General features: G+C 36.3%; 1 protein-coding gene across 1 annotated transcript in view; it reads right to left on the bottom strand.

The window, feature by feature from the left end:
• The window catches only part of TOMM70 (translocase of outer mitochondrial membrane 70), a 54745-nt gene that overhangs the window by 23876 nt on the left and 13251 nt on the right, over nucleotides 1-17618 (bottom strand). The window contains exons 2-5 of the mRNA XM_007945784.2: nucleotides 9975-10148; nucleotides 7455-7581; nucleotides 5746-5855; nucleotides 1388-1536 (exon numbers count right to left, since the gene is read on the bottom strand). Of these exons, the coding sequence (XP_007943975.1) occupies nucleotides 1388-1536; nucleotides 5746-5855; nucleotides 7455-7581; nucleotides 9975-10148 (560 nt within the window). The remainder of the gene's footprint in view (nucleotides 1-1387; nucleotides 1537-5745; nucleotides 5856-7454; nucleotides 7582-9974; nucleotides 10149-17618) is intronic.

Raw genomic sequence — 17618 nt, 5'->3', positions numbered from 1 at the left:
GTATATCTCCTTTTTTGGTATTTTCACACAAATTCTTCTGCTAGTTGGGGTTTAGTCCACTTCTATATCCTTCCATTCAAGGCTCAGGGGTCCAAGATTATCTTCTTCTGTGTCTGTGTTAATTGGTTTCCCTTTTCTTTGTTGAAGAGGGTCTGTGCAGTCTTTCTGCCTAGTCTGCCATCTTGCTGGAACTCCGCTACATGACATCTTAAATATTTACTTCCCAACTACAATGTTCTAAAAGATTCTGAACAATTACTTAGTCAACTGACTAAATTTTTAGCATTTTGGCATGATTATGCACAGTATCCTTCCCTTGAAGGTGGCCAACAATGGTAGAAAAGTTGGGAGATAAAGCAATTAAAAGCAATTGTTTTCCCCACATCCTCTAATACTCAATGGATGCAAAATCCAGTTATGCTTTGCTCCAAAACAAAACCAAGCTCACTGCCGTTGAGTTGTATCCAACTCACAGTGACCCCTCCTTGGGTTTCTGAGGCAGTATCACTATGGAAGTAAATTGCCCAACCTCTTCCAAGGAGTGGCTGGTGGGTTTAAACTGCCAGCCTTCTGGTTAGCAGTGAAATGCCTTAGGTACTATGCCACCAGAGCTCCTACAGGAACAATATTGTTCCTTCTTCCAAATTCATCAAAAAGTATGTCAGTAATAATACTATACCTTCTTTCAAAGAGAGCTAGTTTTAACAGCCAAGCACAAGTATTGATCACTTGATTCCCACCTATAAACACAGTACCCTGTACTTTGGTTTCAGCTGTCTACAGGATCAACTACAGAAAGCCCAAAGAATATCATTTGGCTAGGCAAGCAGAAGAAACCTTGAAGAAATTCACTCTTGGGCATGCCTAAACATCTAACAGTTTATAAATGAAAACTTCCCTGCACTAAAATAGTTACAGTTGAGCCACACAATAATTTTCAATTTAATGCCACTTATTCAAATGCAGTGAACAACTTGACTCCCTGGGAATCTTCTTCAAAATATCACGTAGGACTATAAAAGCAGGGCAGACTTGGCAGTAAAACCTTGAGTCACCAGAGAAGTAACTTTAAAGCTGTAACAGATACATGCTTGAAGTATATATATATATATATAGTTGTTGTTAGGGGCCGTTGAGTCCGACTCATAGCAACTGACGTGACAGAGTAGAACTGTCCCATAAGGTTTTGTTTACAGGAGCAGATCACCAGGTCCTTCTCGTACAGAGCCACTGAGTAGGTTCAAACTGCCAATCTTTTGGTTAGCAGCTAAGCGCTTAACCATTAATTGTTTTTTTGAGATGATTCAGAGGCCACTTGGGCTCCAGGGCAATTTCACAGCAGCAAACAAACAGAACATTAAGCCGACACTATGCTTGATATACTTACTTTTCTTTCACTTCTAACACCTCCCCTTCTTTGTCTTTATCTTCATCAGATTTCTCTCCTTTAAGCATGGGCTGAGAAATGATATCATCCGTGAAAGAACTGAAGTAAGATTTGATAAACTGTGGAGATGGCATCAGAGGTTCACGATTCTGAAATTTAATCATGGTTAAGAGTACGAAAATGAGAAAAAACTAACCAAAAAAAAGGTATATTTGTAGAATACTTAGATAACTGTGGTTAAAAAACTGAAATTTCATTTTCAGAATATTGAGCTCCAAGCCATAAGACAAGAGACAGTTGAAATGGTGAAGGTGTCAGTTCCAGCAGTTGTAAACAACAACAACAATACAACCACTGCCGTGGAGTCGGATCTGACCCATAGCAACCCCTCCTTGGGTTTCCGAGGCAGTATCACTACGGAAGTAGATTGCCCAACCATTCCCCTCTCCAAAAGATGTAAAATATTATGCACTCTTAGAATCACCACCAAAAGTAAAAAGCAGCAAAATCTTAACACAGAAGGCAAATAACTGCATTGTTAAAACTATCTTGTTCTGGTTTCTGTCCTAGCAGACTAGCATCTGGATTTACCACTCAAGGTTACTTCTTAAACAGATGCTGAAAACGTTGAGACATTATCTGTCTTGTAATCTTACTGAGGGAGCTCTGATGGCATAGTACCTAAGGCTATGACTGCTAACCAGAAGGCTAGAATTCAAATCCACCAGCCACTCCTCAGAAGAAAGATGGGGCAATCTACTTTCATAGAGATACCACCTTGGAAACCCAAGGAGGGGTCGCTATGAGTCGAATAGACTCAAAAGCAGTGACGTGCAGAATCTTACTGAGAACACTGTAACTGAAGATCTTATCCAAGTAAGTGCCACTGAATATCAGACTGAAGTCATATTTTCCTGTTTTAATTATTTGTTTGGGCATGGAGACCTGACTTATAATTATAGGATTTTGTTTTTCCTTAAGAAGTACAATTAGGATGATAAGTTTTAAAGGAAAAGGGAAAGGGAACAACAGCCAAAGGGCTCTCATAATACATTTTGGATCCTGTACTATAAAAGTCAACCCAAAGAGTTAATAAAAATATGGCATGTAAAACCATATGTATATAAACAAATGTCATTGCTGTTATTTTGGTAGATTTAATGTTTCTGTATTTGAAGGAGGAAAAAAAGGAATCTAGCTTGGTAAGTAAATTTTCTTTTTTAATATATACTGTATTTTTGGTCAAAGTGTACATGGCAAAAACAGGTTCCCATTCAACAATTTCTACACATGACTCTGACATCGGTTATAGTCTTCTGATTTCGAGTTGTTCCGTTCCCACTGCCCCTCAAACCTTCTCATTTATGCTTTAGAGTAACTGTTGACCATATGGTTTCATGTAGATGACTTTTCAAAGGTAGATAATACTCAATGGTGATATTTTTAACTTAATGAACTAACCTGCTATTTAGTTAAAAGGTGACTTCAGGGAATAGTTTCAGTTTAAGGTTTAAAGAGTATTTCAGGGTAATAATGTCAGGGATTCCTCCAGTCTCAAAGGATCCAGTAAGTTTGGATTTTTCAAGAATTTGAAGTTCTGCTTCACATTTTTCTCCCTTTCTATCAGGATCCATCTATTTTGACCCTGATCAGAATGTTCAGTGGTGGTAGCAGGGTATCATCCAGTTCTTCTGTTCTCAGGGTAGAGGAGGCTGTGGTTCATAGGCATAGTTAATCCTATAGTCTGGCTCCTTCTCTGAGTTAGTAAATGATTTAATCTAAGATAGATAAGAGTGGGACAGAAAATTGAACAAGAAATCTCAGGGAAAATCCCCATTTACCTTTGTGGGCTTTCTGGCGAGAGATTCAAGAGTCCTAATTTTAAGATTATACAAATAAATATTTTAAATCAAATGTACAGCCATTAAGTGAACAATATTCTTTACTTTACCTTTTAGTTTCCTATTTCAGTTTAGAAATGAAGCTATCACCTCCCTGCCTTCCACACATTTAAAGTGAAAACAAATGTTACATGTAGTGGACTTCAGTATCTAAATTCTAGCTTTGCAAATTATTATCTATGTAATCTTATGTGTATCACTGAAGCTCTATTTTCAATTTGCTTATCTCTGAAATGGTAGTAAAACCACTTGCCATATTTACCTTATAGGGTTGACGTAAATATCAAAATGAAAACGTAAAAAGTATTTTGTGATTTACGAAGTCACATAAAAAAAACTAGAAAATATATGGTGAGTATGATTTGGAACTTATATTAAGTATTTAAAAAAAAAAAAAGCCCTACTGCTATTGAGTTGATTCCTACTCACAGCAACCCTATAGGACAGAGTAGAACTGCCCCATATAGGTTTTCAAGGCTATAAATATTTATGGGAACAGACGGCCTCATTTTTCTTCCGCAGAGCAGCTGGTGGATTCGAACCACCAACCTTTTGGTTAGTCGCTAAAAACCTTAACCACTGCCACACCAGAGCTTATTTACATATGTATGAAAAACAAAACAAAACAACCCAAACCCATTGCTGTCAGTTGGATCCGACTCATAGCGACCCCTCATTGGGTTTCTGAGATGGTATCACTATGGCAGCAGATCACCCAATCTTCCTTCCAAAGAGTGGCTGATGGGTTTGAACTGTCAGCTTCTGGTTAGCAGTCAAATGCCCATTGTTGTTGTTGTTATGTGCCGTCGAGTCAAACCTGACTCATAGCGACCCCTCCTTGGGTTTCCGAGGCAGTATCACTACGGAAGTAGGATTGCCCAACCTTCCTTCCGAGGAGTGGCTGGTGGGTTTGAACCGCCAGCCGTCTGGTTAGCAAGCAAGTGTCTTAGCCACTATGCTACCAGAGCTCCCCAAATGCCCACAGATGGCCTTATATTTTCTTTGCACCTTTCAAACCAATCAGTCTGATGACTTAACAATAAATCAGCTGTTACTGACTTGATTTTCACTCAGGGCACCCCCATGTGGGTCAGAGGAGAACTGTACTCCATAGCTGGCTTTTTGGAAGCAGATCACAAGGCCTTTGTTCTGAGGTGTCTCCGTGCAGACTCAAATTTCCAACTTTTTGGTTAGTAGCCCACATATTAACTGTTTATACCACCCATAAAATTAAATAAATGTACAAGAAAACCACATTCCTTTGAGGTTCAATTTATGAGACTAATACAAAGTGTTTTGAGCATCATTAGTGGCATGAGAAGATCATGGGAAGAAAAAAAAAGGAACCATTACAGCTGTATCTCACTTGGAGATTCAGTTAACAAAACATCTTAGCACATTAAAATCCTATGGTAAAGAAACCTGTTCAAAAACACTTAGAGATATAAAATTAAAAATTCACACCACTCATTAAAAGGAATTTAAGAGAAAAGCAAGTTATTGTTAAAGGAAACAAAGAAAAATAATTGCCTCCATATACTGAAACTTAGCAGAGAATCTCCAGTGATGTTTGTTGTTGTTAGGGCCATCAATCAAGTTGGTTCTGACTAATAGTGACCCAATGTGACAGAGTAGAACTCCATAGGGTCTTCTAGGCTGTAATCTTTACAGAATTAGATTGCCAGGCCTTTCTTGCATGGAGCCACTGAATGAATTTGAACCTTGAACTTTTAGTTAGTAGCCAAGCACTTAATTGCTCTACCATCAGGGCTTCTTCTAGTTTAGTGATACCTATAGTACTCCTATGACACTCTACTTACATCTCTCCTTGGACATTTAATGATATCATATTTTCTTATAGTTATTAACTATGAGCTACTTATAGTTATTTATAATTACTAACTATAAGTTATTTAGTTATTAACTCTCTCACCTAAATTTTTATTTTATTAAGGGCAAGGACCATAAGTGTTGAATTAAACCATCTAACCACCTAGAACTGCCTAGAAACTTTAATAATGAAGAACAAGGGTGGGCAAATTATTTCTCTAAAGGGTCAGATGGGTTTGAAGGCCTTATGGTCTTTGGTGCAATCACTCGGTATAGCTGTGTTCCAATTAAACTTTATTTATAAAACAGGCAGCAAACTTAGGTAATTTAAGAAGTATTTTTAGTAAATGAAGGAAAAACAACAACAAAAAAAAAACAGGCAGCAAATGGATTTGGCTCCTGGGCCATAGTTTGGTGATCCCTAATACCAATAAATCCTTCCAATATTCTCCAGATATAGTGCTGGACACAGCCTAATTCCTGTGGAAAAAAGTTAAGTCCAAAAACAAATATAATCCAGTTCTATTTTCAGTTGTTAACATCACCACTATGGCCAAGTTTACGCAGTATAATTTAGAAATGACATTTTAAAATGTATATTCCATTACCCAACACAGATTAATTTACCTTGTATTTCTCTTTGGCTTTCTCTTTGCCGAGAAGTTTAAGAACTTTATCAGCTAACAGCATGCTTTGCTGATTTTGGAATCCTTCTAATATACAGACAGCAGTCACATCTAGACATGATGGGGAAAAAAACAAGAGTTAGTATGGAATTATTGCAAAGATGACTAGCAGCATCAAATGGGCACAACGTGACCACAGAAAGCCTAATTAAATCGATAGCTTTATGTGGCAATCAATTTATAAAGTGATTCTTGATATCTTGATTTTATATACTCCATGATAACACTCAAAGCTTAAAAAGTTAGTCTACTTCTCTGGAGTTCACTTTCCTCATCTGTGCAATGAAAGGACTGTACCTGGTGATGTCTGACGCTCTTCACTGCTCTAATATCTTCTCTATAGCAAATAAGGAACCCAGGAATATGCTTCTGTGGGCAGTAAATGTAAGCTGAATCAACACTGTGGATCTCTCATGTCTGGTCTTTTTTTAACAGGCCTCAGAGCTATTCCTTGCCTCTAAAGCCACCTTGCTACAATTTTCTCAAATAAATCTGCCTTAAAATATCATTTTTATCTGGGTATGCTGTAGCTCAAGATACAGTCGTTTGAAATTTCAAAGATTTGTGGCTCTTTAATCTTTCAACCTTCCATTCAAAGAATTGGATTTCTCACAATTACACATCTCTGCTCTGGCAAATAAGCCAATATGCTGTTATACCTGTTAGGCCCCTAAAAGCCTGGTTAGTATCAATATCAAAGTCTTTTTCTATCCTACTTCTCCTATAAAAATTCCATTCAGCTTCTACAAATGATTACGTCAGTAATTCCAGTACCTGATTCAAAACTTTGGATTCCCTTTGCCAAATCACTCCTTCTACCCACTATCAAGTAGGTAACAGCACAAAAACCTCAATTTTTCTAAAATGTTCCTTAAAACATACTCATTTGGCAATCGAGATCTTTTTTAAAAAAATGCTTTTTCCCTTTAAAAAAGTTATTTTTGAAAGTAATAATTATGGTTACATTTTATGTTTATTGATGTTTTTAAATTAAGATTTAAATATGTAGTGGAAAATACTTTTAGATTGTAGAAATTACATTCTGGTTTAGCCCAATATCACCTAGAATAATGGACTTCAAAGTCAGGGGCTTATACACTAATTGCAGTTTTGGCAGCAGATACGGCCAATCAGAGGCTGCAGAATATTTATAACATTTTTGAGAGTGATAAATTCACCTTCATGCTTATGCCAATCACATAATTTCCAACTGGGTAAAAAAATAATCTTTGAGAATACCAGGGGCAAAAAAATAAATGTTTTCCTTAATGATTCCTCTTAAAACTACTTCATTATTTATACAAGATATTAACTGGTAATAACGTAAAATCTAAGAAACACTATCACTTGCTAAAGCTCTTTTTGAATTTTCTGATTATTCACGGAATTATAAAATGCTCATTAAATACCAAGTTTAAAGTGTACAGTATAACTCCAAATGTTAATACTCATTTAATTCCACAATTGGAAACAAAAACAATTTTTAAGTATCAGCAATCTCAATTTAAACTGGAAAACAAAGTCCCAACTGGAGAAGAATCCAACATTTAACTATAATTTATTAGTCACAAGGCAGAGCTTCATGTAAATTTAGCAATGACCAGAGAGCCTTTCGTAATTTATATATATAAAGACAAAAAATGCCCTCACCTTCTAAACATTCCTTCTTATTGTCTAGCTTCTCATGGGCTTTTGCACGTCTAAAGAGTGCTTTCACATATTTGGGATTAAGTTCAACAGCCTTTGTACAATCTTGTGCCACCTCTTTCCATTTTTGCTGTAATTGAAAGTATTAAAAAAAAAGTCATACTAAAGCAAGCACTGCTTGACAGACACTACTTTTCCAAATTTGACAGTCTGAGAATGAGAGTCCCACAGCAGAAAAAAAAATTTGCAACACATATAGAGTCAGTACCCAATATCCAAAATTATAAAAGCACATATAAATATCTGTAGCAATAAACCTGATTTTTAAAAATAAGCAAAGGACATACACAGGCCATCTTTTTACCATCAAACATATCTGGATCTACGTGCTCACATCACCTCCTTCTTCCCTCCTGCTGCAACTAAGGAAGCAACCCTCCCTATCAAAGGCCAACCCTACTGTTACCTGAAATCACTTCATGCTTTTCCATTATCCCTTCTCTGCATCAACATGCTTTTCTACTGAATCATTCCCAAGAGCATAAAAACACTTGCTCTAGTATTTTCCATCTTAAAAAACTCTCCCAATTCCATCCCTACAGTTACTGCCCCATTTTACAGCTCCTCTTTATTGCCATTCTTCAAAGAGTTGTCATTCTACCTGTTGTCCACCTACCTCACTGACTGCTCCTTTTTCATTTCCTTTGCTGAATTCTCCCTTCCACCTCATCTCTACATGCTGGATTTCTCAAGGCCTCATCTCTCTCCCTAGGTGATCATTATTGTTCTGGCTTTATAAACATCTAAAATTAGATGACTCTTACAAATTTATCCTATCTGTAATTAGGGCATTTTTTTTTTTTTTTTCTAATTAGGAAAATTTTAAAGGGTGCATTATAGGTAATTTAAAAATAAAATTATAGTACCATGCAGTTAAATACATAAATAAAATTAGATGACTCTCAAATTTATCTCTTTAGTCCAAACCATTCTCTTAAAGTAAGTTTATCAATTCAACTACCTACTGGACAGCTGTACTTGGCTGTCTCCCTCCTTTGCTGCTTGCCCCCATAACTCCCACTGTTATTAAAATTACTCCTTCTCTTTCACCCTCATATCCAAAGCAACAGAAAGTTCTGTTGGGTCTTCAGCTTTCCTTCATGCCTTACCCAGGCTTTTGCAACAACGTTACTTCAGTCTCCATGCTTCCATTCTTGCATCCTTCTAAAAAATTCTTGACAGAATAGTAGAGTTTAGTAATGTTTCTGCCCCACTTAAAATCCTTAAATATTTCCTAGTATACTCAGAATCAAATCCAAACTCCTTACCATTCCCTATAAGGCCTTGCCTGATCTAGCCCCTACCTATCTCCAGTTTCATCTCTCTGTGCTCCTGGAACTTATGCTTCTTTAAATATACCAAACTCTTTAATGCCTCAGCACAATGATACATACTGTTTCTTCTATTTGTAACACTCTCTTCTCCTCTGTTCTTGTACCATTCCCCCCATCAGTCATTACAGAACTCTGTTTCTTCAAAGCATTTATCAAAATTTATCATTTAATAGTTTACTGCTTAGCTAATGGAGTCCAATGCTTACACTGTCCACTTTTATATCTCCACCTCCTTCCAAAATAACCTCTAGTAATAAGTTAATCAATAAAACTTGAGTGAACAAATAAATGCAAAGAACACAAATGCCAAATAAACATAGAAAAGAATGCTCAATTTCAACAACACTGCAAAATGTAAAACAACGTGATAGTCTTTCTCTCCTACCAGAACACCAAAAAGTATTAAGACTGATCATGAAGTCAATAAGAACATGGGAAAGTAAGTATGCTTATATGTTACTGCTGGGAGGAGGTATTGCTATATCTTTACATTTCTATTTCTAGAATTTTACGTTATAGTTTCACTCCCAAAAATATGCTTCCTCCCAAAAAAGAACTTTATAAAAATATTTATTACAACACTGAACGTGACACAGAAAACTGAAAGCAATTAAAAGGTCTATAAATAGGGTGATGTTTTCTACCATAAAACTTTAAGATGGTTATTACACGTAGCTTATAAAAAGAATGAAACAGATCTGCATGTGCTGACACAAAATTTTTTCCAAGATATACTGGCAAATAAAAAAGACATCACAAACAATATATATAGCAGGATTTCATCTTTGGTCTTTTTTCCCTGCATATATGCAGCTATCACATATATGGAGACAAAGAAATAGCTTCAAACTGTTGAGGAGGATGTGTCACCAAAAATTTTCATATTGCATATTTTTCTAATTCTAAAAAATCTGAAAAGTATATAACTTTATATCTGTAATCAGCAAAACCAAAATCTGTTCTTATAAGTTATATAAGTAAAGGAAATAAAAACCAAACAAAAAATCCTGTAATTTAAAACAACTTCAAATAATGAAGTTATTTGCTAAACTTGAGTTGCATTAACTGATACTTTAAACAAAGAAATAGAAACAAAAGGAACAGAATGAATACAATCTAAGATGCATACCAACTGTTCAAAGGCAGCAGCTCTGTTCTGATAAAATGTGGAAAGGTCAACGTTCTTCTCTGTAGGGCACAAACTGATAGCCTCAGTATAGCACTGAATAGCTTGTTCGTATTTTCCTGCTTTAAAATATTTGTTGCCTTTGTTCTTGGCTGCTTGGGCTCTATCAAGAGAGTTCTGAAAAGAAAGGAAACAATTATTAAATACTAACTTACTCAGGAACAGACTCAAATCAGTGACTAAATGGTAAGTTAACTGTTAGGAAAAAAAGGGAAGTTCTATAGAATGGCTGTTCACAGTACAAGTTGCTTCACATGAAGATTTTCTGGGACTGCTGAGTCAAGAGGTTTACATATTTTTAACAATATTCAGACTTTTCCAAAAGACCATAATACTTTAAAGTACCACTTTCCTCCCATTTCTGCCAGCATTAGGTGTTACAGCTGTGTTTAATTTTTGCCAGTCTAATGAATATAAATAAGCAGTGGTTAAGTGCTCGGCTGCTAACTGAAAGGCTGGAACTTGAAACTCAACCAGTGGCTCTACCAGAGAAAGACCTAGGCTGTATAAAAGATTATACAGCCTAGAAAACCATTCACAAGGGGTGGCTATGAGTCAAAACAGACTGGGCAGCACCTAACAACAATAGTTATAACCAGGAATGATTTTACCCCCTAGCACACGTGACAAAGTCTAGAGACATTTTCGATGGTCACTACTAGAAGGGAGGTGCTACTGTCATCTACAGAGTAGCGGCCAGGGATACTGCTAAGCATCCTCTAATACACAGAGCAGCCCAGTACAATAAAGAATTACCAAATCCAAAATATTAAGTGCCAAGGTTGAGAAACCCTGGTATAAAGTAATATTCCAATATTATTTTAATATGCATTTTCCTACTAATAAATTTGAGTATTTTTTTTATGTTGATTAGCCACTGGCTTTCTTATTCTGAAAACCACTTATTCATATGTGCACTGCCTATTTTTCTATTAGGCTGTCAACAGTGTAGAATAGACAATAGAAGCACTTTGCCATTTGCATTACAACTTTTATCCCAAACCTACCGCTGCCCATCAACTTCATTTATGGTATTACTTTGCCATGCAGGTTTCAATTTTTTAGAAACTAGTCTTAAGGTTTCCTTATGCTAGATTATATCCATGAGTTCCAAGATTTTCTGAAATGTTCTTTTTTTAAAACCAATTCTGTAAATAATGTAAGACAAAAGTATATTTTCCTCACAATCAGGTGCAATTTCTTTAAGAAAAAAAAAAAAAATCCAGCCTTTGCCTACTTTTTGCATATATTAAATTGCTATATATCCTGGTAAAGATCTCTGGTGGCACAGTGGCTAAGCATTCAGCTGCTAAACTAAAGGCTGATAATTTGAATTCACCAGTGGGAGAAAAGATCTGTTCCTATAAAGATTACAGCCTTGGAAACCTATGGGACAGTTCTACTTTGTCATACAGAATCACTATGAGTTGGAATTGATTTGACAGCATACAACATATAGGCTGGTATATATTCTTGAAAGATCTATTATCTTATTTATCTGTATCTACAATATATTAACCTGATTATTAGTGATGCAGGATGCCTTAGTATCTGTGGTAGTTAGGCTATGTGTCAGCTTGGCTGAGTTCTGGTTTTGAGTGGTTTGGCAGATGGATATAGTTATTCCTCATGATGAAGATTATAATCACCTCCATATGGAATCTGCTGTGAGCACCTCATCAGTTGAAGGGGCGGTCCCTTCAGGGTGTGGCCTGCTTCCAGTACATACAGGGAAGCTGTGAGAAAGGTCTCTAGCTTTTGGCACCGTTTTCCTGTGTTGCCTGCTGATCTTGGAATTGTGCCCTTTCATTTGGGTTCGTCAGCCTAGTAGCTGCCTGAGCCAGAAGAAGCCTCTAGCTCCAGTGGGCCTGTAACAAGAGGCAGAGTTGAAGCCTAAGGTCAAGGGGCCTTCATCTAGCCAGCACTCTGAATTTGGACTTTTAGCTTCCTAAATTGTAAGAGAGTAAATTCCTGTTTGTTAAAGTCATCCATTTGTGGCATTTCTGTGATAGCAGCACTAAAGAACCAAGACAGAATCTGAAAGGGCAAGTTCCGTGATGCTGTTTTTTTGTGTTTCCATATAAACTTTAAGTTCAGCTTACCCAATCAAAAGGCAAAATAAAATCTGTTTGGGAGTCTCATACAAATTGAACTAAAGATATGCACTCGTTCTAAGAAGAACCAATATTTTTATATTAAGTCTTCTAATCTAGAAAACATCCATTTTATATATAATTATCTTATTTTACAACTCTTTAAATAACTTCCTTCTAGAAAATGTTCCACAGAATGTGAAAGTAGAAATATAACGAGTTTTGTAGTTACAGAAGCTGGGGCAAAACTAAACTCCCAAAACTAATGAAAATTTGGGGAAAATACAATGAACATTAAATCAGTAATGCATGAGAAAAGGAAATAAATGTGAAATATCTTTCCTTATGTTTGAGGTATTTTTTTTTAAATGCCCTAGAACAGTACCTATAACAAAAAGATAATTATTTAATTTAAGTATGTCACCTCAAGCTGCTCAGAATAGAGAAACACATCGTTGCCAGGTGAAAGGACCACTAGAAAATGTTTTTGATCTCTTATTCCTGTTGGAGCTTAGTAACTGCTCTTGTTTGGTGACTCCCCTCCCCCCTCATTTTAAAGCATCAAATAGGAATCAGCTTTCACAAACCATTTTCTCTTCAAGGAACAAGATGAACAGGGATCTACAAGTAGGGCCCAACTTACGACGTATTTGAGTTACTGCAAACTGCACTTACAACTGTTTTGTTGGTGTAACTTATTAGTAATATGAACTACATACAACGCTACAAGGCTTAATTTGCTGATGTCATCATATTTTTACATTTATGTGTAATGTTTCCAACCTCCAAAGACAAATACAAATTGGATTTATAAAGATACTGATAATAAAAGGCAGTAATAGTGAAAACAAAAACAAAAAAAAAGTATCTGACTTATGTCAGAACCAACCTACAACTGTCCTGGGAATAGAACCCCATCATAAAGTGGGGCCTAGTTGTAATTTGGAATATTCAAAAATATTCATCAGCAAAATCAGCAATAAAAGAAACAGAAGGACTAGGGAGTGACATAAAAGCAAATAAAGAAAAGTTCTCATGCACAAAGATAAAGATAGCAACCCTTTCTTGCATCTTCTCTTTTCTTCTTTATTTCTGCTTCATTTTTCTTTCCTGCTTTTCTCTCCATTTACCTTTTGCTTCCTTCCTCTTCTAATTTAACTACAACTATAGCTAATTTTTAAATGTATAGTGTACAAAGAAGGATTTGTAGAAAACTATGATCTAAGTCCAAAACATTACAGTTTGTCTAGCCAGTATCAACAAGGAACATGTGTATTTTAAAACTGGGATGTCAGATGATGAAAGGGACCAAGAAAAGCAAAAATAGGTCTTAGAGAAATGTAAAATTTTCCATTTTTCAATAGCTTTAATCTTCTTCCAAAATCTGGAAATACACATTAAAAAGCAACCTTGAAACATATTTTAGAGATAAAGTCAGTCAGGGCTAAAGCAATAAAGAGAAAAACCTTGGTAGAAACCCCAACAGAAGACAACTGAAGCCCTCATATAGCTGTGGGCTCTGGGGAGCAACTATTTTAAGGTTACTACTAAAAACCTACATTTGAAGCAACCTCAATAATCCTCCCATTCCACCAGAGAGAAGCAAAGACATATCTGCTCCTAGACTGGAGTAGTTCCAAATAGACTGAGTCATCCAGTAGGAGTAAGGATCCTCTATACCCAAGAGGTAAGTGATAGACATACTTCACCTCTATCTTCCAAGAGAGCACACAATCAAGAATGGTTAACACTAAAGGAAAATGAGTACTATAAAAGAGAGGCACTCAAATCAAACAGAAAACTAGTTATCTAAGAAAGCAAGGTAAACCAAGCAACTAAAATTTAATGAGGAATGAGAGGCTCTCATATTCATCAAAAAAAGAAATAGGTTATGTTTAAAGAGCATCAATTAGAGATCTTGAAAAAGGAGTATTAAAATTAACTCCGTGGATGGGCTGTATATTAGAATGGGCACACCTGAGGAGCAAATTAACAAGTAGAAGATGAAGCCAAGGTATTCTCCCAGAATGCAATTTAAATGGAAGGTAAGAAGTAGGAAGTTTAGAGAAAAGCTTAAATGACACAGAGCATAAATCCAGAAGTTCCAACATTTAACTGCAGTTCTAGAAGGAAAAGCATAGAAAGGATGACATAAAATATTCCTGAAATTGAAGAAAGGTAACAACATACCTTTTTAGACACATGACGATAAAATTTCACAACAAAAACCCTGAAAGCTTTGAGGTAGAAAAAAACCAGATTACTTACAAAGGAAAAAGAACCAAAATGGTATCAGACTGTTACCAACAATAAATACTAAAATATGACAAAGTTAGCAACTTCAAAGTTCTGAAGAAAAATCATCTTCAACGTAAAAATTTTATACCTAGCCAAGCCAGCATTTAAAGTCTAACAAAATACTGGAAATACAACTTCCTAACCACTCAACATGAGTCCCTTGGTGGTGCAAATGTTTAACGAATTTGGCTGCTAACAGGAAGATTGGCAATGATCCACCTAGAGGCACCTGACAGGAAAGGCCTAGTGATCTACTTCAAAAAAATCTGCCATTGAAAACTCTATAGTTCTACTCTGACACACATGAGGTCACCATTGAGTAGGATTTGACTACAAGGTAAGTGGTTTCAATCACTAAGAATAAACCCCAAAGGAAGGGGTAAGGGGTCAAGTACAACAAAAAAAGCAGGAAAGGGGTTAAGAGGCAAAGTGTGGAAAATATGGCAGCAAATCACTAAACATGTCAATAATAATAAATATAAATAGTTTGCCCACATTAAAAGACAGTTTCTCAAATTGTTGAAAACTAAAAATATATGAATATGTCATCTGAGGCAATAATGGAAACAAAATGATACAGAAAGGCTGAAAAGGAAAGAATGTAAAAAAGTTATAGAAGGCAATATCCTTTGATAAAAGGTACAATCTACTAAGAAGACAAAATAATCATGAACCTTTATATATCTAAGAAAGTTTCAGAAAAACTTAATTAACTCTGACATTAAACGTATAAAGGAAAATATTATTTCAAGTTTTTCCAGTAAGTTTGTTGTTCTTGTTATGTGCCGTCAAGTCAAACTCCACTCATAGCGACCCTTCCTTGGATTTCCGAGGCAGTATCACTCGACGGCACATAACAACAACAACAACAACATCACTACAGAAGTAGATTGCCCCATTTTCCTTCCGAGGAGTGACTGGTGGGTAAGTTTATAATGTTGTTATGCCATTAGGAAGACACTCAAAAGATTTAAAAAACACTAGAACTATTATCCTTACATAGAAAATAATGTAGCATATTAAATGCCTGTGAGACTTATGTTTGCCTATAAACATACTAAAGGTTTATTTAGTATATTTATGAAAGATTCACAAGTTAAATAAAAAGGACATTCTCTGGGCAGAGTAAATAACCTTATTTAATTAGTACAAACAGGCAATGAACTCTGTTCCGCCTTCTGTAAGAATAAGACTCAATATCACACAGAATACAAAGGAGTGGCAGTCAAGCTGTAGGACTGCAAAGCTAAAAAAAGAGAGAGAGAAATTGGGAGGGAGAGGTACATCAAGCTTCTCCTTAGAAAGATATGCCCTATTTGTATTCAGCAAAGTCTATATTAACCTAAAACGAACCAACTTGATGGCTCAATTAGCTATTTCTCTCCATTTAGTAAGTTTTACGAACAACTTACTTTTTTAAAAAAAAAATGTGCCTTCATATCCAAATTGGTAAGGAAGAAGTAAAACTATTCCTATTTGCAGATATGATCCTGTACATAGAAAACCTAAGAAACTCATCAAGAAACTTACTGGAACTTATTGAAAGATTTAGTATACTGGCAGAATACAAGATCAACAACATACAAAAATCAGTTGGATTCCTCTACACCAGCAAAGAGGTCTCTGAAAAGGAAATAAGGAAATCGATACCATTTACAATAGCTACCAAAAAGATAAAAATATTTGAGAATAAATCTTACTAGGAACACAAAAGACCCACATAAAGAAAACTACAAAACACTATTTCAAGAAACTATAAGAGATTCACATAAATGGAAGAACATGCCATGCTCATGGATAGGAAGACTGAACATTGTGAAAAGTCAATACTACCCAAAGCGATCTATACGTTCAATGCAATCCCAATCGAGAGCCCATCAACATTCTTTCAGGATATGGATAAACCAATCACTAACTTTTAATGGAAAGGAAAGAGACCTCGGATAGGCAAAGCATTACTGAAGAAGAACAAAGGAGGAGGTCTCAGACTTCCAGATCCCAAAACCTACTATACAGCCAGATTGTCAAAACAGCCTGGTATTGGTATGATGACAGATACATAGACCAGTGGAACAGAATTGAGAACCCAGAAATAGACCCATCCACCTATGGTCAGCTGATCTTCCACAAAGAACAGAAATCCATTAAACGGGGAAGAGACGGTCTCTTTCACAAATGGTGCTGGGAAAACTGGGTATCAATTTGCAGAAAAATGACACAACCATACCTTATACCATACACAAAAACTAACTCCAAAAGGATCAAAGACTTAAATATGAAACCTAAGACCATAAAGTTCCTCAAAGAAAAAATAGGGTCAAACACGTTGTTGTTGTTGTTATGTGCCGTCGAGTCGGCCCTGACTCATAGCGACCCCTCCTTGGGTTTCCGAGGCAGTATCACTACGGAAGTAGGATTGCCCAACCTTCCTTCCGAGGAGTGGCTGGTGGGTTTGAACCGCCAGCCTTCTGGTTAGCAGTCAAGTGTTTTAGCCACTATGCTACCAGAGCTCCTAGGGTCAAACATAGGGGCTCTAATTTATGGCATAAATACACTATCAAGCATAACCCAAGATGCACAAACAGCAGAAGAGAAACTACATGATTGGGACTTTCTAAAAATTAAATACATCAAAAAAAGGAGCTCTGGTAGCACAGTGGATAGACATTTGACTGCTAACCAGAAGGTCAGTGGTTTGAAACCCACCAGCTGCTCCGCGGAAGGAAGACCGAACAATCTACTTCCATAAAGATTTACTGCCTTGGAAACCCACTGTGAGTCAGAATCGACTCAATGACAGTGAGTTTTGGTTTGGAGTTTTTTGGTACATCAAAAGACTTCTCCAAGAGAGTAAAAAGAGAACCTACAGCATGGGAAAAAATATTCAGCAATGACATATTGGTCAAAGGACTTATCTTTAAAATTTATAGAAAACTCCAACACCTCAACATCAAAAAGACAAACAATCCAATTTAAAAATGGGCAGAAGATATGAACAGACACTTCACCAAAGAAGATATCTAGGCAGCCAACAAACACATGAAGCAATGTTCACAATCATTAGCCGTTGTTGTTGTTGTTATGTGCCCTTGAGTTGGATCCGACTCATAGTGACCCCTCCTTAGGTTTCCGAGGCAGTATCACTACAGAAGTAGATTGCCCCATCTTCCTTCCGAGGAGTGGCTGGGGGGTTTGA

This window comes from Orycteropus afer, unplaced genomic scaffold (genome assembly GCF_000298275.1).
Source record: "Orycteropus afer afer isolate SDZICR_OR568_19922 unplaced genomic scaffold, OryAfe1.0 scaffold00143, whole genome shotgun sequence".
NCBI lineage: Eukaryota > Metazoa > Chordata > Mammalia > Tubulidentata > Orycteropodidae > Orycteropus > Orycteropus afer.
This window is presented reverse-complemented; position numbering and strand designations above follow the sequence as displayed.